Source organism: Monopterus albus, unplaced genomic scaffold (assembly GCF_001952655.1).
Source record: "Monopterus albus unplaced genomic scaffold, M_albus_1.0 scaffold49.1, whole genome shotgun sequence".
Taxonomy (NCBI): domain Eukaryota; kingdom Metazoa; phylum Chordata; class Actinopteri; order Synbranchiformes; family Synbranchidae; genus Monopterus; species Monopterus albus.
This window is the reverse complement of record NW_018127929.1, coordinates 718,922-742,800: the sequence shown is the minus strand read 5'-3', so window position 1 is coordinate 742,800 and position 23,879 is coordinate 718,922. Positions and strand designations below refer to the sequence as shown.

The window sequence follows — 23,879 nt, the reverse complement described above, 5'->3', positions numbered from 1 at the left end:
GAGCATTGTCTCACACTACATTAAACGCCACCCAGGTGTCTTCCCCAAGAAGCAGCATTCTAGCAAGCTTGGCCGCTACTTTACCGTTATCTACGCCAAAGAACCTGAGAAGATTGCTGTCAGTGCAATGGCAGAGGAAGATAAGGAAGCGCTGGAGGTTCAGCTTAATCCTGAGCAGGACCAAGAGGTTGAATGGCTGCCGTTCAAGTGTCTAAAATGCTTCCAGTTGTCCTTCAGCACAGGTGAGCTGCTCTCTATGCACTACAACGACCACCACAGCAACGACTTGAAGAGGGACTTTGTGGTATCACCCGGACCTGGGGATGAGGACTCTGAGTTGTACCAGTGTTCTCACTGTGAGCTGAGGTTCCTGGCTCTCCCAGTTCTGGCCAAACATCTACTAAACCACAATGAGGAGTTTCAGAAGAAGGCCATGAGGCAGGAGAGGAGGAGGCAGCTTCTCAGCAAACAGAGAGCTGTAGAGCTACCTGAGACCAGAGCTGAGAAGGTGAGTGAAGCCGTTTAGTCTCCTTGAAACATCCTAAATTATAGAAAATACATAATGTATTATGTAATTTTTCTTTAACCTCAACTACTAACTATACTGTAGATCACCAGATGCTCTAGTTACAAATTATTGCCGTCTGTCATGCTGCAGGTGTTCTTTTACTCCTGGAACTAAACTCTTATTGTTAAAAAAAAATCCATGGAAAACCACTCATAGAGACATAATCTGTTAAAGAGAACAAACTGTTTGCCATAACATGACTTTATAAGGTCACATTCATTGTAATTGTACCCAGAGTAGTTCAGTCCTGCAGAAGCTGGAGTGAAGACACAATATGTAGTTTTATGATAATTATTTATTTCGATTCGCCTTTTCTCTCTCTCACCAGTGCATAGTAAAGTGGTGTGTTAATTTGTTTCAGTAAAAATACCATTGATCTTATTTAGTGTTTATTTTAGCACTTTAGAGCTAATTTCATTGAAATAATGCAAAACACAGAGAACAGATGGTTGTGTCTTCTTACTGTGGCAAATACCTGAGCTGATTCAGACTCGGAGGCAATAACGGTGCTGGGTAAATTACACTGTCACTGTACTTAAAAGTTTAAATATAATTCTAAATGAATTTAAAATGAAAATGTACCACAAACAATGTCAAGCAAAATGAAAACTAAAACAGATTTTTGTTGTATTTTTATTTTCTGAACAGGAAAGCCCTGTTAATAAACCTCCTATAGGCTTCAGGTGTAACTTCTGCATAGAGGTGCACCCCACTCTCCGAGCCATCTGCAACCACCTAAGGAAGCATGTCCAGTATGGAGAGGTCAAAGAGGGACATGTCAAGGTAAATGGAGTGGGATTTAGTCCCTGATGCTGTTGCAGTATTCGTGTTACATTTGGTCTGGATTATTTTCATATTGATTATCCATATGTTCATTTTAAGTTCTACATTTATTTATATAAGACTAAATTAATTAATGTACAAAATAATTATAAAACTCATACATTAATATAATTCATATTTATTTTTGACTAATGGGCTATAGTGTGTTTGTAAACTGTATTAACGGTATAGTCTTCCTATTATTTTAACCTTAACAATATTTTATAGACCCAGTTTATCTGTCCACACTGTTTCTGTAATTTTATTCCCACCCCTGTTGCTCCACAGTGATCTGTTCCACTGGACTTGGGTTCTGTTTTCCACTTTGTTTATTACTGACAGGGGCTTCTGGGTAGACAGTCTGTCAGCTTCCCCCAGAGGAAACAAGCAATGCTGTCACATTGTAGTGTGGTGGGGGGTGGAGGTTGAAGTGGCAGAGTGGTGCGCCATAACTTTTAGGACAGTAGCGGGTTACCAGTCGAGCATTAGTATTCCACTGATGCTGCCAGTGAGGCGAACAGGCCGAAGGCTCACCCAAATGGAGGCGTGGTTCTTCCATCAGACACTCGGTCTGTCTTTTATGTATGGGTCACTGTACTGAATGAACTGGGCCAACTGAGATATACTAAGGAAAAATGAATATTTCTGGCAATGACCATGACCAATTACAACCATCTCCACCAGTGTGTTTTACACGATGCAGAGGGTAAAAATAAATGGTCCTTTATATAGTGTCACAAACACAGTTTTAACTCTAGAGCTGCAAGGGTTTCTGACACAGCTGGATAGGCTGACAGTGTATTCAGGGTAGACTGGATGGCAAGGTTGGGCCTTTAGATGCCACATCTTATTTAATTCTAGATGAAGTGCAGGGTCAGGGCCTTCTACAGAAAGAATGAGCTTCCTTGTGGTGAATAAAAAAACAGTCATGGCGATTGTCTGTCTAGTAGAGACAGCTGCAGAAACTAGCCTGATGTCATTTTGTTTTGCATTTGGTTCGTATTTTTGTTGGTAGATGTGCAGTGAGTCTTCTATTTTTGTTATCTGTTTTAGTTGTATGACTAGTTTTGTACCCGCCTATTTGTGTTCTGGGTGATTAAAATCATCACCAGCTAGTAATAAAACATGTCTAATAGCCAAACAGACCGACTTCATTTATCACTAATGTTTGTGGTTCAGCATGAAGACAGGACTGGCTGCATGTTGTGCTCGACCTTTTATGAAGAATTGTATTGAATTTAATAATATTCTGAAGGGTTGTATGGTTGAGAGCTACAGTATGTTAAGAGTATTAGGCTGGGCCTTCACTAAATATCTATGAATACAGACTGGCTACAGAGTGTCAGGTCAGGGTTGGAGCTAAGGTTGACCTAAGGTTTCCTGTGCTTGAATCAGTTATGCTTTTAACTTTTTAGCAGAAACACTTTAATCCTACTGTCATGATGACTTGCACTGCAGCATAACAGCAAACCTGAGTCAGAGAAACAGTGATAGAGAGCTATAACTAAATGTTACTAAATGTTAACATTGTGCTGATACAATAATAGTCAGGACCAGAGGTGTCATACAGATGCTAAATGCTGTAATGTCCTGTTAACACAGTGCATCTGATGTAATAAAAGGGGTCAGAAGTGCCTGACTAAGTGATACTTCAGTGAATAGCTGGTTTTGTTACCACCTAGATAAACCCAAAACAGTTCTCATTTTATTGGAGTGTTGTGCATCCGTATAACTCAAGGTTCACAAAATGAAATTTAAATCAATAGGGGTAGAAAGGTTACTGAACATCACGGACTTCTCCTGTTTGTTTTGCAGCAGGAAGTCAGCGAGGTCCCCCTGACCCAGCCTTCAGAGAGCCTAACTAATGGTGAACTGGAAGGAGATGAAGCAGCTGAAGCTGATGGCCTCGAGAGACCTACAGCTACTACGATGGGCCCATCCTTGGTTTCCACTGCTTCTGGAGGGGTTGCTGTTGCCATGGAGACACTGGATCCAGAAATGGATGTTGCTGAAGGAAGGGCAGCGGCCTTCGTAGCTGCAGCGAGGGCCATGGTGTCAGAGGGCCAACTGAAGCAGCGGTTAGCAGCAGGGGGTCACCCGTGTGCACAGTGCGACCGTGTCTTCATGTCGATGCAAGGACTGAGGTCCCATGAGAGGAGTCACTCAGCCATGGCACTGTTCAGCAAAGAGGACAAGTACAGCTGCCAGTACTGCCAGTTTGTCTCGCCCTTCAGACACAAGTAAGCAGGGAGGAGCAGATTGTATGATGACACCTCTAACTCTGCCTCTACAGTAGAATCCCATGTAAATAGGAAGGCGGTTACTAATGGCATCGGCAAGTGCAGTGTAATTGCTACAGACAACACCTGTTGAGCAGCTACTTCTACAGGCCAAATGATGTATCGTTTCCTAATGCAACCAATCAAATGGATGCTATATAAACTAAGAGGTGATCAGTAATAACAATCTGATTTTATACTTTGTGCTGTTCCTTTAGTCCCTTGCAAAAATTACCAAACTTCGTCAAACAAGAAAATTCTGAAAATCTGGTGTGTTTTTTTTTTAAATGTAATTTTGTTGAATGACTGCAGTCAACTCTAATCATGGTGATAGATAATTTATGTTTTTTTTTTGTGGTTGCTTCACAAAGCCACCTGGTGTTATACCCAGTTCAGTGCTTCCGTGTAAAGCGGTATACAAACAGATTATGTGCATGTGTCATTTCCTGTGAGTCCTTCATTACGTGAAGGCAGTTTAAATCTAGTGTAGGTGTGGTGGACACTGCCACAAAGAATGAAAACTAACTTTAAAGGCTCATGATGTGTTTTTTTTTCCTGCTGGATATGCCAGTACAGTCTTTAGTACAGCAAAGCCATGCATTAAAGGTCCCATTTATTTTCTGTGACAGAGCCTTATAGTATGTGCTATACAGTAGGTAGCTATGGTAGCAGTATATTTTAACTTTCACCCTCACATGTCTTACCTGTCTTACACCAGCTGTTCTACAAATCATCAAGACGTTAAATTCATTTTGCAGAGAGCACAGTTTTACACCCTATTCTGTTTACTCTGTCACAATCCTTTGAGTCTTCAATCTTCTCTAAGATTTCCTGCCTCCTAGGAGAGCAAGACAAACATTACAGTGAGACAGACATTTTGGTAGCGTGATTTGTTTTATCCATCACAGAGACACGAAACGAAATGGAAAGAGAGAGTCCTCATCTCCTCTGAGCTCCCAGGTGTAATCCCCCTGTACTGTATGTGCACTGACCCAGAAAGAAGCCACATTCCCATGCCACCCAGGAGGCTGGCATTAAAAACACAGCCACTGTCCCCACAGGCTCTCACACACTCATGCCCACTAGGGGATTGTGGGTAGATGAGTTCACCCCATGGCTCCTTGTTCTGTAGTCATTGGAAATGTGCAGCTGTTGTTTGTGAGGTAAAGAGAATCGAGCACTGCTGAAAAAACCCTGCTGTTGAAACCATCAAAGTGGACACTGTGGAGGAGAGCTCTGTCTCTTTCTTCCCTCTATTCTTGCCACTTTCTCCCTTCATCTGCCATCCCTTTGTCCTCATTTCAGCTCTTTGTTCTGCTTTTATCCTCTTATCTCATGTCCTCACTTCTGTCTCTTTATCTCTACTTTGTCTCTTAGTCTGGATAGACATGTGCAGTCTCACCATGGGCACCACAAGCCCTTCAAGTGCAAGTTCTGCCCTTTTAAATCTGCCTACGCAAGTCGCTTGAAGAGCCACCTGCTTAAGGCACACACAGGTAAAATCACATCTTACAGCTGTATCCATGACTAAAAAGCTTCCCTGGTCCAGAATAGCACCTCTTGCTTATTGTCTTCCATGTAACGATGCTGTGCTTGATTTAGCTTATCCAGCAAAATACAACTGGTGGCTTGAGAAGCAGCTTCACCATTCACCTAATTTCTCACATCCAAAAGAATCCAGTTTGGATTCAGGTTCTAGCACAAATAACTCAGATGAATATTATTGTTAATAACTGTTTATTTAAGAATATGGTGAGAAATTCTCTGCATGCTACAAAGACATACAGGTGTCTTTAGTTAGATGTGATTCTCTGCCTGTGATTGTGTTTTGTTTTTGAGGGAGCCAGGCAGCAGACATTGATCCAAAGACACTGACATTCAAGCAAATGCAAAACAGCTCCACCTGTGCAATCAATACACAGGCAAAAGAAATAATCTTACAACTGGCAAACTAGAAAGGCCCATTTTCAAACAGCATGTGAGTTCCCTCTGCAGTCTGACTGGAAAGACCAAGCTTCGTGTCCTTGCTTGCACTTCAACACGCTAAAGATACTTTGGATTGATGCATCCACATCCAGGAGCTGTCTTATTTTAAACAATATGTTCTGACCAGAAAACAGTTTAATAATGAAGTGAGTTCCTGATTAAACACTTCTGTTCACGTTTCAGTCAAATCAGATTTAATTGTCGTTTCTGATTTTTGTTGGATAATACAAACTTTATGCAGTGACTTCCACCTATTTAATGTTCATTTTTTATATTCCATATAGTTGTCAAGTTGCTGACTTGTGATTCTTGGTTATCCTTCAGGTGAGCAGCATACATACAAGTGCTTGTCATGCCCCTTCTCCTCCATGACCATCAGCCAGCTGAAGGAGCACTCCCTAAGAGACCATGGTGAGGCTTTGACTCTCCCCAAACTCCGGGCTGCTACCCAGCCTGCTCACGCATCCCTGAGGCCCTCCCGGCTGGCCAGTAACACGGAGCACATTCCCTTGGGCCCAGATGGTATGATGTCATGTATAATATTATTTTAAACACAGAAGATAATTTGATAGGCTATTCAAAGCAAATCCACTGTAATACAGTTTACTCTGTGAGGTAGAGGGCAATTAAGGTACATATTTTTTTATTTTCAAGCTTCACTTTCTGAGAATATTATGATCTCTGAGGTCCATCACAGTAAACATCAATAAATCAGCTTTGAAATAAAAGAAAATAGCTGCTTCTTATCATTCCAAAACTCACCTGAGAATGATCCCATTTTTAAGTTTTCTTCACTATCAAAGTAATACACTGTGTATCCTAGGGTACCTCACTAACAGGGGCTACAAATAGCTAATTCAGCATACTTTTAATGTTGCATGTTTGCCAATATATTAACAAATATAAGGTAAAAATGTACTGAGTCCATGGCAAAATTATGCGTCCTGTTAATATTAATTTTTTATGTTGCACTATCAATCATTTTTTGGCATGAGAAGACAGGGCTCAGTTGTTTGTCAGAGCCAGGTCCCACAGTGCCAGAATCTAACAACCTCTGCTCTTTAAAATATCTGAAAATAACGAATAAACATGCACTGTACAGCCATTTCCCACTGAGATGTAGCCACGTGTCCAAAATGAAAAAACATTCACATGACTATCATTGAATAACAAAGAAAACAATTGAATCCTCATATTTACGAACTCGAAACCAGCGAATGTTCTGCATTTATCACAATAGCTTCCTGTTAATTTCTTCTCAAATGACTAATTGGTTAATAATAGGGTATATCATTTATGTAATTCACATCATGTTGTTTAAAATGGTAGCACAGAAAATGGCATTAAATAAAACCAAAGAGCAAGTTCATTTGCATTCGAAACATGAAAAGCAAAGTTTAGACTAAGATTTTACATCTACGGAGCTTTTCCATCCACAGTCATTTTATTTTTAGTGGCATTAAGGTAACACAAATTAGTTTTGCTATAAATCTGTAAAATCAGCAGCAATAGCATCAACAGATCTGTGTCATAGTCATAGACTGTGGGAGAGGATTGTGGGCATGGATTGAATAAATTATACGAGAACTTAGGAGTTTGACTGCTCAGATGTGGCTGCCTAAGCCGTCTTTGATGTTGATTATGACATCTTCCTTTACAGAATATGTTCCATTAAAGAGGCACCTTCACTGTAGGTTGGTGCAGCACGTAGCCCCTTGATGTGGTGCCATGTTTTAGGTGTTTTAGTGACTGTGCAGCCGCCGTTCTAGCATGCAGACTGTTCTTGGCAGCAGCTGTCACCTTGCTGCTGGAGCTGTGGAATCTTCCCTGGAGCTGAAGCAGGGTAGCATTCCTCAGTGCACCATCCACCACTGTCAGCTGTGCCCTACCAAGACAAATGAAGCATTGAGGAAGAGCACAGCTGATATACTGGATGTCTCCATACCGTACCAAAGCCGTTACCTTCAGCAGAATGTCTAAACTTTCAGTGTTTTGCAATGGAGTAGAGATTTGAGGCACTGAAATGTTTCTATAAAAGCTTAGCATTGGGTAGTTTCAGTCTAGCAGGGATGGTTGTGTTAAGAGTGAAATTTTAAAACCTACTGTTTTTAAGAGCTACATCACTGTGTAACATAAAAACCAAGGTCTTTGAAATCCAACCCCATCCTTACTTTTTAATGCTGCTTTAAGGCCATCCTTAACATTTTTTTCAAGATGTTCTCCTCCTCCTTTGTCTTCCTCAAAGCCTCACAGAAGTATCACACCTCTCACATATACTACGTAATAGACAGTTTTAGCCCTTAATCCGTTCAAGAAGACACATCACCACTTAACTACAGAATCTGCTCTCCATCTGCTATCTCATCTCCATACCTTCACAATGCACAGAGGATATTAAAAGCATGAATCAACTGTGTCATTCTCATTGCTTCTTCTGCAAAAGTGAGAAATTAGATCTCGAGCATTTTAGAGGTTAAAAAGTAGAGTTTTTCTGCCATGCTTCCTCATGCTCAGAGTGCTGAATGAGGCATTTTTCACATGGATACATATCCTGTTAGTGTCACTGTGGTTTATTTATTGATGTGGTGAAGGCTCAAAGTAGGATGAGAAGATGAGCTTGCATCCTGATCTTATAGACTTAAAGAGGGGAATGAGGAGTGAAAGCGGTAGGGGCTGAATGATGATAGTCACAGTTATATTTCTGTGAAGGTGGAGGGGACATGTGGTGTGAACGTAACTTGATTCCTAGGAGAGCTTCGTTAGAAAGACAAGGATCAACTGCTGTTTGCTGAGAGCATCTGGTTAACTATTAAAAACATGCAATTCCTTTTTGAAGAAATAAATGGAGTACAAGAGGCAGATGAATCGATTTGGAGAAGAAATCCAGCAGTGCAAAAATGTGCACTGGAATAACATTAGTCTTAAATGTACACTGTATAGTGACTATTGTAGGTTGAAAGCTACGGCCCACATTTCCTTGAATTAGTTGAAGATATACCGTTTTAATCTCAGCAATGGTGTGTTCTGGTTACAGTTCTTACTTGCTGTATACTGTATGTTAGTAGAATCACAAAGAGAAATATAATCACATACTTTTATTTTATTTAGTAGTTTATCCCTGTCAAATAATGGTCCGTTCATGGCTCTCGAAGAATCAACTACAAAGTTAAATTTAATGCTAAAAATGACAACTTTATACTGTATTAGTTCAGTAGTTTAGTCCAGTAGTTGGTTGATCTGAAACATGACAAGGGTCCCCAGTCAGTCAAACAGGTTAAGAGTCATTGGTTTAATTATTAAAATGCACTGTATTATGTACAGAACTGTGCAAAAATCTTAGGCCACCATTAGGTTTCTTCTTTTAGTGATGTCCAAAACTGTCCAAATCTGATGAGAAGTTTCTCAGAACTACTTCTTTGAGAGACCAGAAGAAATCCAGTGAGGACCTGGCTCAGTATTTGGCAGCTCCATCTGGATGCCAAGTTGATCCTTCCACAATCTGAAGAAGTTTCATCAGGAACAACCTTTGTGGAAGGACAGCAGCCAAGAAACCACTTTCTCAGAAAGGGACAGAGAAAAGGCTGAAATGTACAAAAGACTGAAGTGAAGATCAGTGGAAAATAGGATTATGGAATGATGTATGTGAGAAGAAAAGTTGGAGAGAGGTAGAAGTATGAGTTCTTGCAGCCTTCAGTGAAACATGATGGAGGGTCTGTTATGATTTCAAGACTTCAAGACAGTCACCCCAAAAGAATTCAGGCTGTGCTAAGTGCAAAGGGGGGTCACACTGAATACTGACTTTAGACTGTAGAAGCCATTTTGTTCTGAAAATGTTGTGTGTTTAATATTATGTAGATATTTTCTGGTTATATCTAATAAAGAGACTGAGAAGTTAATATAAATCATCATTATAACCTTGCTAAAACAGCAAAACTAGTGAGAGACTTCTGCACAGTACTGTATCTAGCACAACTCTTGTCGTGTAAATTAAATATGGCTGTCGGTGTCATTACTGTAGTGGAGTGAAAGTATAATGTATAACATGGAAAAACCCAAGTAGAATACAAGTGTTCAAAATTTGTACTTGAATAAATGTACTGAGATACCTTCCGTCACTGCTCCACTCTACAGAAACGTTCTGTAGTTAGTGGTCATGACTACCATACATGAATGTTACTGTATAATAAACAAGTTTTTCAATTGTTCTACCTCTCTCTCAGACCCATCCTACCTGGAGCCAGCAGATGTTCGTCAGCAGCTTAGTCAGTACCAGCTGGCTTCCCGCAGTCGAATGTCCTCCGGCTCAAAACTTGGTGGCTCAACAGTGGCTGACCATCGACCAGAAGGCGTCCTCACTTGTGAGTTCTGTGAATTCAGCTCTGGATACATGCAAAGCCTGCGCCGGCACTACAGGGACCGCCATGGTGGCAAGAAGCTCTTCAAGTGCAAAGACTGTTCCTTTTTCACCTGCTACAAGTAAGGAAAGACTTCACAATGACAGAGGAAAATACTGCTTAGTTTGAGTACAGAAGGCGTGCGCTAAAGTTTACAATCTGTGTGCATTTGTTAGTCTGAAGTACAACGCACTCCAAAGAGTATTCACATCTGTAGAAACACTAACTTTGTTAGTCCATTGATCACACTTTGTGTGTGTGTGTGAATATCTCTCAGAAATACCTTCACCCTGCACGTGGAGGCTGGCCACAACAACGCACCTGAGGACCTCCCTAAAGACCTGCGTTGCCCTCTCTGCCTCTACCACACCAATCACAAGAGCAATATGATTGACCACATTGTCCTGCACAGAGGTAACAGCTACCGACAAGGCTCCAGTCACTGTGTGTGTCTGTGTGTATGTGAAGTGTCATTTGATATCTCTCATGCGCCTCCACATCTCTTCTTACTGTCATTAGCTCTTACTTTTCTTCTTTTCATCTTGTTTTCTACCCTCATTTCCCTTTCTCCAACCCATTGATCCACATCACTTATTGCTCTTTCTCCACCAGAGGAGCGCGTGGCTCCACTGGAAGTCAGCCGCTCCAAGCTGTCACGCCACCTTCAGGGCCTAGTATTTCGTTGCCACAAATGCACATTCACATGCTCCAGTGACCAGGCCCTGCAGCTGCACCTGCAGAAGCACGCTGAGATCAAGCCTTACCAATGCCAGCTCTGCTATTATGACAGCAGTCAGCGGAGCCAGCTAGAGGAGCATCTCCGTCTTGAGCACAAGGTCAGTTGGAATCCAGTTAGAATACACATAATATTTTGTGAAAAATCAATTTAAATAACATAATTGCTGCAATATAGTTTAAAAAGTAGGAAGGATATGGCCATCGCAGCTGTGACCAGTGGACTCATTTGGCAGATGAAACATTCTGACTTATCACCATCAGAGAACATATTGAGTGTTGTTTACAGTTTTCACACTCTCTCATGTCAAACTATTCAATTAATTCTTTGCAGCCTTTGCTGGTTTTATGGGAGATAACTGTGAGGTCCGTGCCAGTCAGTGGTCTACATTCCCACAGTGTTAAGAGATCACAAACGTATCAAATGTAAACTCAGTAACCAGCTGCTGTAATGAAAAAAAACTAATTTCATATCCTGAAAACATTTTAATCACAGAACCAAAACTTTTAATGAGAACTGAGTAAAGGAACCTACATGCTAGGCGTCGATTACAATAGGACGAGGATGCAGTTTGACTGGAACAATAATAACTGATACCCTATAAAATACACTAAAATACACAGTTGGCAGTTTATTAGGTACACCTACATAAAATTAATGCAGTCCTGAAATAGATCCTCCCATCATGAAGGTGATAATGTTTAGTTTCTGATTAAACTCTTTCTGAGCAATGTTGATTCATCTGTATTACTTTTGGAAGATGTAATTTGTGCTGCTGTTGAATTGTGTTGCATTATACTAACAAGTGTTTCTATCATGTGGCCCACCCAGTTTATATCAGTTAGGCCAGCTGGGCTAAATAACAGAAACTCTTTGTATAATGCAACAATAATAATAATAAACTGATTACATTATTGCATCAACAGCACAAAAATAGCCCTCTCCTCATGACAACAACTAACGTTTCCTGCAGCAGTTTCATAATAAAATTTAAATAATTCCACCTTAAAATAAAGCAGGGAACACACTGTTAATGATGATTCCCTTGCAGCCATCATTTATTGTGTTTGTGGTTGGTTTATTTGGGAATATGTGTAATAAAACGTTTCAGTATCTCAATTGCAATGGACTATAAATTCAATCAGGAGCTGTTAACAGTCACTTTAGTCTTTTCCATCTTCTCCTTTCATGCAGACTTCTTCCTTTAGTTTTCTTGAATGTGAATATTAACATATGGAAGTGATTTATTAAAATGACAAGACAATGTTTCTAAACCGGCTTATAAAGCCAGAATTAAACTCTATGCTGCATCTTGACAGATAAGGAGATAAAAAAAAATATCTGAAATTGCTACTGAATGATACAGTGGAATAAGATGACTGAGTGCATACATATCACATTGCTAGTGTTTCACTATAACCTCATACAGGAGACTGTAGGTTTCATCTTTTGGTTTCCCTTAAGGGTGATCATTTGTGAGCTGATGTGAGAAGGAAGATGGTATTTTATTACTTTAGTGTACAGTAAACCTTATTGTTTTTCATTCTTTACATGACTAAGTGTTGGGCACATATAGGGGGTTTGCTCAAGGGGGATTTGTTGGGCTTTCCTCTATAATAATAGTGACAATAGTAAGATGTAGACCTGATTTTGTAAAGTGCGCCTGGATGACTTTTGTTGTGATTTGGTGCTATACAAATAAACTTGAATTTTAATTTGAAAGTTTTAATATAATACTTTAGAAGAATGCATAATTAACATGTTTAATAAACCAATATGATTTTTTTTTTACCCCAAACAAAACAAATGTAGCAAATCCAAGAAAATCTTTATTTTGAGATACATTTAGTGGCACACATGAGATGGATTAGCTGTTGAAAGCCTTGAACCTTGAATATCTGTGGATCTTGGATGAAGAAATCCTGGAAATCCTGCATGAAGGTACTTGATACTTGATACTTCTGGAAATTTGGAAGAATCCGATATAGGTCAGAGGAGGGGCCAATCATCAGTGGAAAAGTAAGGCAAAGAAACATGAGATCTCGGTGAAACTGAGAAAGAAATGTGCAGCCTTGGATAGGAAAAGGAATCAGATGTCTGAAATGAGTTTTATGTCAAGAAGTCTGCATTTTCAGAACCTTTATTATTATGTTTAGCAGTACATTTTTAATTGTGGTTCTCAGCATATTAGCAATAGCACCCTCAACATTCATATCATCATTTAGTAAATAATAAAGTGAAGATGTTTGGTGGATGAAGGTCAAACAAGGGCAAGAAAATAAAAGATGCAACCTGTAGATATTTCTACTTTACCCTGAGCATGGCCACTGCCTTCAAGAACCCAAGATATAATTTAAAAGCTTTAAATAATTCACCATCCACTACAAAGAGGAATCATTTAGCACTTCTCTAGCGCCCTGAGTTGTGGGGCTTAATTGCATTCCAGTAAGTAAAGTCATTTTATTTTCTTGCCACTGAAATACCATACATGTGTGCCTTGGATGCATAAGCAGAGAGATGATTTATCATCAAATCTTTCATCCCTGTTAAAAATCTTGTTTTAGATTGTTTTGTTATGCATCATTTTATGTTTATACAGATTAAAGGTGCACAGTTTTGCAGGTATATATTAATAACCAAACAAACAGCAGGTCTAGTGACTTAATCCACTTCCCTGGTGGTCTAGTGGTTAGGATTCGGCGCTCTCACCGCTGCGGACCGGGTTTGATTCCCGGTCAGGGATTCTCCTTTTGTGGGGCGACTGTGCTTCAGTGGGTAGAGCGGTCGTCTCCCAACTGGAGGGTTGGAGGTTCGAATCACGGTGCCTGCAGTCCACATGTCGAAGTGTCCTTGGGCGAGACACTGAACCCCCCCAAGTTGCCCCCGATGGTTAGAGCCATCGGTTGAGTTGGCGCCGCAGATGGCTGCCTCGGTTCTGTACCGGAAACAAATTCCTTGTGTGTAACATACTTGGCCAATAAAGGTGATTATTAAATCTAAACAACCACTTTAATGAGCTTTTCTTGTAATGTTAAAATAGAGAAATGTTAAATATCAAAGACAGTCAACCTAAAATTAATTTATTTACTTTTAAGTTGCACTTCACTTTATAAATCAAGAATAAGATGATGAATTAAAAACATTACATAAATATGATTCTTTCCAAAAGATTTAAAGGATGTGTTCATAGTGTTTATGCCCGTCTTAAAACGTAACAACAGTCAGATTCCCTCATGAACAGTGAAACAGGTTTTGTTTGCTGTAATCATTTTTCCATTTTATGCTAGCCGCTAAAAGATCCCTGCATAATGTATAAATTAGAGTGATGGAGAACAAAATTCACAGTTCTGCCTTTGTGCAAAAATATATTCAAAGGTTTCTCTGAAGCTAATATGAGGCTTCAGCGGTCCAGATTAAACTTCCATCCATCCATTATCTATAGCGCTTGTCCTGTAGAGGGTTGCGGGGGGACCACATCAGTTGACACTTGACAAGAGTTCAAGGGACAGAGTCAAGGGACAGGTCACCAGTCTATCAAAGGGCTGACACATAGAGACAACCATTCGTACATACGTACAGGCGATTTAGAGTTACCACTTAACCTAACCTGTTACTGTGGGCTGAGGGAAGACGTTGGAGCACAGAAAGGCCCCAGCCCCATAACAATGCAAATATTCTTGTGAGGTCCTCAGAAAACAAACTGATAAATGCCTCCTGTGTCTGAGCAGGTTATCCGAAACTTTGAGCTGATGGGCCGGGTCAACCTGGACCAGCTGGAGATGATAAAGGAACAAGAGAGCAGTGCAGAGGAGGAAGATGAGAGACACATAATGGAGATGGTAGTAGATGGGAAAGTATCTCCAGAGGAGGGCGATGAAGACGAAAGAATGGAAATTATGGAGAACATGGTGGAGGAACAGAGAGAGGTGGATGATGAAGAGATAGAGGACAACATCAAAGAGGAAGAGAAGGAGGAGGAGGAGGAGGAGGTGGAAGAAGAAGAAGAAGAAGAAGAGGAGGAAGGCAAGGAGGTGGAGGAAGAGAGGCCTGCCCTACAAGGTAAACATGATATTTGTCACTATCTCGTGTTACATGTTAGCTACTCCTACTCATTGTTACTCTTTTCATAAACAGTGTCCGTAATCATTTCTGATTTTTTTTTTTATTATATAGACATAATAGCTGATTATTGACAACAAATAAAACAGCTGTTGTGTTAAAAAACTGGATATGGACATATTGTTTTTCTTATTGCCTAATCCTGTTCATCATCAACTGTTTGGCTGCAAAAGAAAAAATCTGTACCAAAAACTTTGAATCCTGCATTTTGCTTCAGACTGTCCAATACTACCACTGATGTTTGCTGAAAGAGCTGACTGGCCAGGGGCTCCCCACCTGCCCCTGCCCAGTCAGTCAAAGCCACTAGTGAATACTATTGCACTGCTGTATATGAGGCCTATCTCACAGCAGGTTTCTTCACAAAACCTACTGGGATCCAGTGCTAGGGAAGCTACTTTTGAAATGGCAGCTTTGCAAGCTACCAGTTTCTTCACAGCAGAAGAGCATGAACTACAGCTATTCTAGTTTGGTTAACTAAAGCTACTTAGAAAAAGTAGTTCAAACCACACTATAAAAGAAAAAAATGAAGTTGACAATGATCATGAGATACAAAATTATATAATGCAAAAAAGTCACATGCCAGCAAAAAAAAAAAAAGTACCACTCACTTGAGTTCATTACCTGAGACTTGAACCCGTTTTAAATAAAACTATCTTGTCTGGGCTTTTCATAAGGACAAAACTATAAGGAATCTGTATTATCTGACTACACAGTAAGGAAAAAAATATTTAAGTTGCACCTTTTTAGACCATTTGACCGACTTGAACCCTGGTCTAAAAAATGGGCCTGTAGTTGACAGGTTGTAACAGTGGACTTGTAAAGTCTTAACAAAAGTCTAGTCAGTGTAATGTATTTGCTTAAGTACAGGCTTGGTGATTCTTCTTCAGGAGGTTTATCCATGATGACTTTGTTCCTGTGTGAGCACTGAGTAACGCCTGCCCTTTTGTACATGCACTACACACAGGCCAACTGTGTGGTGTGACTTCCTGATGCGTAGGCATGGCTTCACAGTGGTCAGGGTGAAAGGAAGAGGGGGCAGGGCTGCTCATAGGGGATTCGATTACAGCCGAGAAGCAATGTTAAAATAAAAATAAAATCATTCCTTTTAATTTTATGGCCCAAAATTGTTTATAGTTTCAGTAGTTAGCTACAAAAAATAGGGGGAAAGTTATTTAACTACTCGAATGATTATGCAAATATGAATGTAGCTGAACGTCCAGCAAGCTACTGCGAAATGTAGTTAAACTACTTGTTTAATTACATGTTGTACACTACTCCCCAACACTGCTGGGACCACGCTGTGAATGGGTATTTGCTGAGAAGCCATGTTCTCATGTTCTCTATCATGTTCTGAGTTGTTTTACATCAAACCATGATCTCTGTGGAAATATTTTATGTCTCTTTGCAAGCCAGATAAATGTGCCCGTAAGCACAAAAAAAACAATCATAGTTCCAAAAAGACTTACATATGTTTTGTAATGTGTTTTAGCTATTCTTCATGAGCAGTGTTTGTTTTCCACAGTAGCTAGAGTCTCACTGTAATTCTGCCTTTAAGCCTTTAATTCACTATATGTACTTGACTGCTGTTGTTTACTCACTGAAGGAAACATTAGAGCCAACACCACAATACACTGGTTTACTGAGGAGCCAGCATTTAATTCTAATACATTAAGCAGTTGAACTTAGTGATTTGTGTATAATTACTTAGAGAATACTGACTCACTCACTTGTCATTTAAACTGTTTCCCAGAGGTCCTTGCGTCTCCTACCAACAGCAGCAGCAGCAGCAGCAGTAGCTCTGGGATGAGCAGTGTAGAAAAGCGCCTTCCCTGTGAGTTCTGTGGCCGCTGCTTCACCAACAGCCTCGAGTGGGAACGACATGTCCTTCGACATGGCATGTTAGTATTCTCTTCTCATTCTTTTATCTTATATTCTGCACTCTCTCTCTCTGTTCCTGTGTACAGTCAGCCACACTCTTTACTGGTCTTTCTGTCTTTCCGGTCTTTGCGCAAACAATATGGAGCTGTCAGTCATTTGAGTTTGTGCTTTCAGACTTGCACATGGTGAGGAAACAGTTTTCTTAATGTTGTAGTCCAGGGAACAGCTTTTGGCCATGCTAGCAGCTTGTCTCTATGACGCTGTTGGTCTGTTGGGGTTGGTCCAGATATTGTAACCACTACTGGATGAAATGCCATGAAATTTGGTCCAGCTATTTATGGTGCCCAATGGATCGATCCTAAACAGTGGTCACATTTTCAGTGAAATATCTCAACATGCATCAGTTGGATTGGGATGAAATTTTGTACAGAGAGGTGATGTAAAATAATAACATTTGTGATCTCCTGGCTTTCCTTATAGCACCACCATGAGATTTGTGGTCGTGACTCAGCTATTTGCTGGATAGCCATGAAATATGGCCTATTTATTTCTTTTGCTTCTGACTCTTTGGATATTTAACATTCTGAAGCCATTAGTCTTATTTGTGTCCATCACTTTACATATGTTAAAAACCCTCACTTTTGCTCATTTCTTTTCAAGGATGGTTAACAACAGCCGGATGGACACCAGCACCACTTCAGCAATAGAGGCCTCTGCTTCATCTTCCACTGGTGCCACTGTCTTGATGGACACAGGACTGGACCTGTCCAGAAACAGGAAAGAGGAAGAGAGCCCTGCTGATCTGTCACTGACAGGTCAAAGCCAGTATATGGAAGACAAAGAAATGCTTGACACCAAAAACGATCAACAGCTTGGATGAGTTTGGTCTCTTGGAATATTGTGCTAGAAAATAATAACATTAGGCAAGATCAGCACCATCAGCACTGAGCTGGATCTTAAACTAACACATCAAAAAGATTGAAACCGAAAAAAGTGACTTTTTATGAGTTGGTGCATTATTAGATTTTAGGCGTTACATACAGTATATAAGTGTTAGGTTGTGCTGCATAAAACGGCTGAGCTCTTTAAATGGGCGGTCCCCTAGGACAGATCTTAATATATTGGTAACCAATAGTGAACAGAACTCTTTATTGCTGACATTCTGGTCAAATCTACAGTGAATCCCGCCTACATAAAACTAAGCTATTTATAAAGAATGTTGTCCAACATGATGAACTAAATTAAGCATTTTATTATTTGAAACACCTTTTGCAACCTCCCCTGTTCACAAAAAACTGGGGTACTGTAAATTTACCTAAAAGAAACAAACACGATATGAAAGCATTTATGACTGTGGCCCATTGTACAACTACCTTTTCGTGCTTCTTGTTGAAATTTGAAACTTTTTTCATCTTGTGTTAAGTGTTCCTTGAGGAAGAGTCGCACTTTATCAATTTGAGTAAAATCACACGTCTTTCTTTCTTCATTCATACAAATACTGACGATTTCCCCAAATGTGTGTAGCAAATTGCTATATCTTAGGTCCCAAAATGTTATACTACGTATAAGACTTCAGCTTGTGGCACTGTTTGCATTTTGACTGTACTGTTTTATTGTCCAGTAACTTCACTGATGAAATCATAGAAAGTATGGGATTTGTTTAAATGTCTTTTCCCTGATGTTGTTTGTAGTCCAGGTTACCAATATCAGGGTTAACCTGAGGACACAGAAGACTAATATAACAACCGAGATATGTTAAATGTGTCACGACTGTACCCGTATAATATACAGTAGGTACTGTATCTGCTAAGGGTTGGCTTGGAACATAATGACAGGTTTTAACAGTCGTAGCATCTTGACAAAGACAAAGCAAATTACACTTGTCTTTTCAGAGCAAAATATGTGATTGGATGGTCCAGAATCCAGCTCTGTCCACATATTTTGGAAAAGGATTACTTTCAACCGTTACCTTTTGCTGTCACTCTGGGTGGTGTCTGGTTTATGGGATTATACTGTGCACAGAATCGGACCACATTAGTTACACTCCACCACCACGGCTGAGTGCTGGAGCCAGTGCACAAGTGCCTTAAAATGCAGTTCCTCTAATAGCCCCTGTACGGCTTTAATTGCTTTACTGATTGTTTTGAAGTAACTAGGAAAATATCCAACTTCCTCCTCAAATTATAACGTCAGGTTTTATTCCTACAGGAATTTATGGCATCAACGGCTGGTTTCACTTATTCTAATGTGTGCCTCAGTGGCAAATTTTAAAGCAGTTATATTAATACAATAAGTATTTTTTAAATTAAGATCACATTTGATCAGATTAAATTAAATGTTACTGTAACTGCACAGATTAAGTACTAGTTAAACAACCCAAATCAGAGCAAAGAGAATGTTGCAGCTTAAAGCACTGGTTTGAACCTGATAAGAAAAATATTTTCTCAACAACTTCTAGTGGTAAATGCTTTTTTTTTTATTTGCTAAGGTTCTGAGAAATCCGGCACTGAGATTTCTGCAGCCACCCTGGTCCAAAGGAAGTGAATGGAATTTCATTTGTTATATTCACAGCACTGGTAAAAAATAGAGCAGTTTTCATTGGAAATCTTTTTTACCAAATAAAAAGTCCCTTTGAAACCTGCTGACAATGTGTGTTTTACTTAATTATCCTAAGTAAGGGGGTGGAGGCCACCGTTCAGGGAAAGAAGTGCTGCTATTGATTTGTTGAGCACCACAAATGAAATTCCATGCTGAAGTGGGTGTGTTTATAGCCAGTTTGCTTAAGTAATAGGTGTCTCAGCCTTTCACAGTCAGCCCTGATTATTACCTCAGGTCCATCCAGGTTCCTCCATGTCATTTATATTTGGATCCTTAGCCTCCAAAGGACTAACAGGCTGGCACTGAGCATTACACTCAAAAATGTCTCTTCAGAAACTTATAGATGATGCCATACAAATATCCATGTTTTTCATACGGTCTACGGTCAAATTTTGACATGATACAGTGAAAAGACAAGTGTAACTGAGAGGACAACTGTAACTGGGACTATATGTTGAACGCTGAAGATTTTTAAAAGTGTCAAGCCCCCCAACTTGGATCCCGTTAAATTCTCATCCTGTATTGACACTAGTGTCATAACCTGCATTCGCAGGCTTCTTTTTAGACAAGGTTGTCATGTTATCGTGGTTACTGACAAAAGATAGAGATTGTATGTCATGGAATTTGCTGCTTGAATGCCCTAAAGCCTTATATATAGTAAAAAAAAAAGAAGTGAACAGCAATTAAGTAAAAATCTATGTCCAATTCCAGTAAGACCAATCAGTAATGTTAAACAATTTCAAATGAAATGGCCGATAACTATAATATATTGTAGAGAACACAGAATATGTCATTGTATCCTTGGTACCAAGATATTTACCAAGCCTGCTGTGTTTGCTGTTTAGATTGTCTTTCCTGAGCATTGAACCATTGATGGAAAAGGGTTTAGGCCATAGATTTCTGAGGGTGGAACCCAGGTAAATTACATTTGCAGCCATGTATAGAAAACAAACTACTCGTTAAGTGTTTGAACTGTGGTGTTTCAGAAAGGATACTTTACCTTTTTCCTTTAGGTGTTCTTATTTTTTAGAAAAAAGAAATCTAAAGAGGATAGATAAGGGGGCTTTTTAAGTCCCTGATCCAACATTATTACACTGTTGTACAATGTCTGGTTAAAATGAAATATCTCCTTTTTTGTACTGTAATGGGAATGAGCAGGTAGGAAGTACAGTGTGATTGTACATTGTTTAAACACATGGAGGAAAGTGATGCAGTTGTCTAATGACCAAGGCTTTTATTATGAAGAAGAAAAATATGACAAAGTAAGAGATGAGAAAAAAAAAGTGTTCCTCTGGGAATATTTACTACTTGGTCCTTTTCTGAGCTTGTTCGCTATCTGGGTTCCCGGTCAACCTGTAAATCCATCTGAGATCTAGCTCACTAATGTATAATCCAGAATCTGACTCTCTAACATCTTCTGTCCATGACCAGCTCACTTGCTCCGAGTAGTCTTGCCCAAACAGTACTGTAGTCTACCCAGTCAACAATAGGTGGGAATGTAGCAGCCCCACTCTCCTCCTCAGTCCTCGTAATACCTTAAAGCCCGGTTGAGTTTGTGCTGAAAGCTCTTTTTGAAGACCAGCTTGTAGCTTTTTGAAAGTAAAACTATTTGAAAACTATTGTTGTAGTAACAGGGATTGTGAGGCAGCTTGTTGCCCAGCTTGAAAGCTCAGTGTAAACCAAATGATAAACTGGGACAATCTGGGTAATGAACCTGTCAACCCCAAATTGTTAGTTGTTCTGTGATCATTTTAATAGAAACTGGCCATGAATCCCTCACTGTGTGCAGCCTCTAGACTGCAATATCCCTATTTTATCCAAAGTTAAACCCCTGCTGACAACACACTGGGTACTTGTATATATGTTTAGTTTGTTGCTGATGCATTTCTCTTTTCAAACTGTTGTCTCCATAGTTTGACATTAGAATCTCTCCTTCTTGCCTTTCTTCCCATATAAATCTGATTACCTGATGATGGGTTGTGATGTTGCCTAGGATGATTGTTTACAATTTTATTCCATTTATCTCTGGATATTCTGTAAATATTGTAATTCATTGTCTTTTTTAAACTTGATAATAAAGTTATCAGATAACAGTTGATTATGTATCTCTCTGCTTTGCACAGACACACATAATATTTTAATTAGGCCTCTAAAATGTGACTTTTCCTTGCTTAAACACTAAGATGTTAAGGGATAAGACTGAGCTTCAGTATGTGATTGTTTAAATATAGTGTGAGGACATGGTTCATTTCTTTCTTACATGTTCTGCAGGCTTGATACTCTTGCTATCATGCATAATATCACCTTCTTTTGTGTGATATATAAATTCTGCTGCCCCCAAGATCTGGAAATTATGCATATCAGCACAGATGTGAAAGTATTAAAATTCCCTGATAAGCAAGCTTCCTGAACAGCAAATTGAGAATAAGGTGTAAATGAAGTGCTTCACATTTCAGGAGAAAAGTAATTCCAAAGGAAAATGGAAGTACTCCCATTGGTCAAGTGTAATTTTTCTAATCCAGTCACCTTTAATACCTTCTTTAGAGACAGTTATGATCAAGTTGATGCAGTGGTAGTCTGTTCAATTTATGTTGGATATAATTCTTATAGGTAGAGGTTATGTTGGTGTGCTCAAATTTACATGAGAATAGATCTTAGTCATTTCTTACTTTCAGTAACAAAGTATCAGCTGTAATCACTGTTTAGCAAGGAGAAAACTGCATTTTACTGGTTGTACTGACACTTTAGAGGTACTTAAACTGGTACAAAGGTACTGGATTAACTAATTTAAAATATAACCCACAAAAGTGACTAAAGGTTATGTGAGGCAGAACACCCCACTCAGTTACAAGGCATAAGTTAGAATCACTTTCTGTCAAGGCAAATACTGCATTCTACTGGTCATGCTAGAAAGGTAGAGGCGCTTTAACACATACAGAGATACAGGATTATAGATACAGTAGATAGATGATACTATATAGTCTATAGATAATGTTTTTGTGACTAAATGTGTTAAATAGTTGCTTTTTAGTGATACAATATGATGAAGGTAAAATCAAGGACCCTACTGAAGCATAGAGAAGTGAAGCTGTTGATATAATGGACTTGTGGTATTTAGAAGAATGAATGATGACAGATTCCACTCTAATATTCTACAGTTGATTTGACTATAACTACAATTATTCCCTTACAGCATCCTCAAAGGTTCAAGTTTTACAAAGACATACCTCTATATACCACATATTGTGTCTATTTTTGTATTTTATCATGGTTTGAGTGTGACAAAAGCAGCTGTATTTGTAGATAAACTGGCTGATGCATGTTTGCTGGTTGCGCGAGCACCCGTGGACTGTGATCAGTTTCTGGCAGACAGTCACTTTTTGGGACAACACCAGCAGCTCGTTCACAGGAAATAGTTCTGGGTGGAGAAGGCATCTCACTGGGCTCCAGTCTGTGTGTTCCACCCTTCTGCTTTCCTCTCTCTACTCTACTCCACTCCACACCTTGCAAGACCTTTGCTGACCAAAACCACAGACCATGCATGCCATGAGTGTGTGCTTGTGTACATCTTTGTGTGTCTATGTAATGTACATGCATGAAATGCTGCGGCTCTGACACTCTAAATACCACAAGTCCATTATATCAACAGCTTCACTTCTCTATGCTTCAGTAGGGTCCTTGATTTTACCTTCATCATATTGTATCACTAAAAAGCAACACTTGGAGTAGCCTAGCTTTGAAAGTCTTGATTTCAAAAATGTCACTTTCATTTCCTTTCCTGCCTGGTTTATAAGGGGCTAGTTTACATGTATAGCATAATCTCTTAAAAATATCTCTAAATTCCCAGAAATCAGACTGTAATCTCTGTGTCTTATCATTTCAGAGAGGGCAGATGGTAGACTGACGACCCCTGGAGATAGGAGCAAGAGGCACAGTCACAGTGGGGGAGGGTGAAGGAGGACATTGCTGCTGCTGCTACTACTGCTGAGTGGAGCAACATAAGGAATGCCTGATGAGTATGTGCTCAAGCCAAGGCAGTCGAGGGCACTACTCCTGTAATAACTGGATGACAGAAAGAGGCGGGGAGGGAGAGGAGGAGAAGACAACTTAGGAGAGAGACAGAAGGTAAAGTCAGGACAGAAGAAGAGTGAGGGGGTGAAGAGTGGCAGAAGGAAAGGAAGAGACACTTGAGAGGAGTGGGAGTTAAAGATAGACAGACTCATGCATACAGTCATAGAAAGTAAGGGAGTGATATGAGAGAAGTGGCCTGGGGAAGAGACCCCTCTGAGCTCCAGTATATTATATCCGGCACTTAACAGTCCTCTGAAAGTCAGAGCTGGGCAGCATAGTAGTATACAACTCAGAACTCAATAAAGCTTCTGAATTCTTTGTGCTGAATGGGCCATATTGAAATTCCTGCATTCTTGAAGGTCCTGGGATTGTTGAAACTTGTGATAACAGTACAAAATGTTATCTTGAGTTCAATAAGGGCAGTGTAT

At 39.7% G+C, this 23,879-nt stretch overlaps 1 protein-coding gene and 1 non-coding gene across 2 annotated transcripts in view; both read left to right on the top strand.

Moving 5' to 3' along the window:
* The window catches only part of znf462 (zinc finger protein 462), a 47,983-nt gene extending 26,507 nt beyond the window's left edge, over positions 1-21,476 (top strand). The window contains exons 3-13 of the mRNA XM_020600957.1: positions 1-508; positions 1,217-1,351; positions 3,206-3,630; positions 5,047-5,165; positions 5,980-6,177; positions 9,876-10,131; positions 10,327-10,463; positions 10,662-10,885; positions 14,514-14,844; positions 16,655-16,802; positions 17,443-21,476. The exon at positions 1-508 is cut by the window's left edge and continues 4,744 nt beyond it. Of these exons, the coding sequence (XP_020456613.1) occupies positions 1-508; positions 1,217-1,351; positions 3,206-3,630; positions 5,047-5,165; positions 5,980-6,177; positions 9,876-10,131; positions 10,327-10,463; positions 10,662-10,885; positions 14,514-14,844; positions 16,655-16,802; positions 17,443-17,662 (2,701 nt within the window). The 3' untranslated portion in view covers positions 17,663-21,476. The remainder of the gene's footprint in view (positions 509-1,216; positions 1,352-3,205; positions 3,631-5,046; positions 5,166-5,979; positions 6,178-9,875; positions 10,132-10,326; positions 10,464-10,661; positions 10,886-14,513; positions 14,845-16,654; positions 16,803-17,442) is intronic.
* On the top strand, positions 13,457-13,528 carry trnae-cuc (transfer RNA glutamic acid (anticodon CUC)). Its single transcript has one exon. It is a non-coding gene; the product is annotated as a tRNA-Glu (tRNA).
* Positions 21,477-23,879: the final 2,403 nt, after the last annotated feature.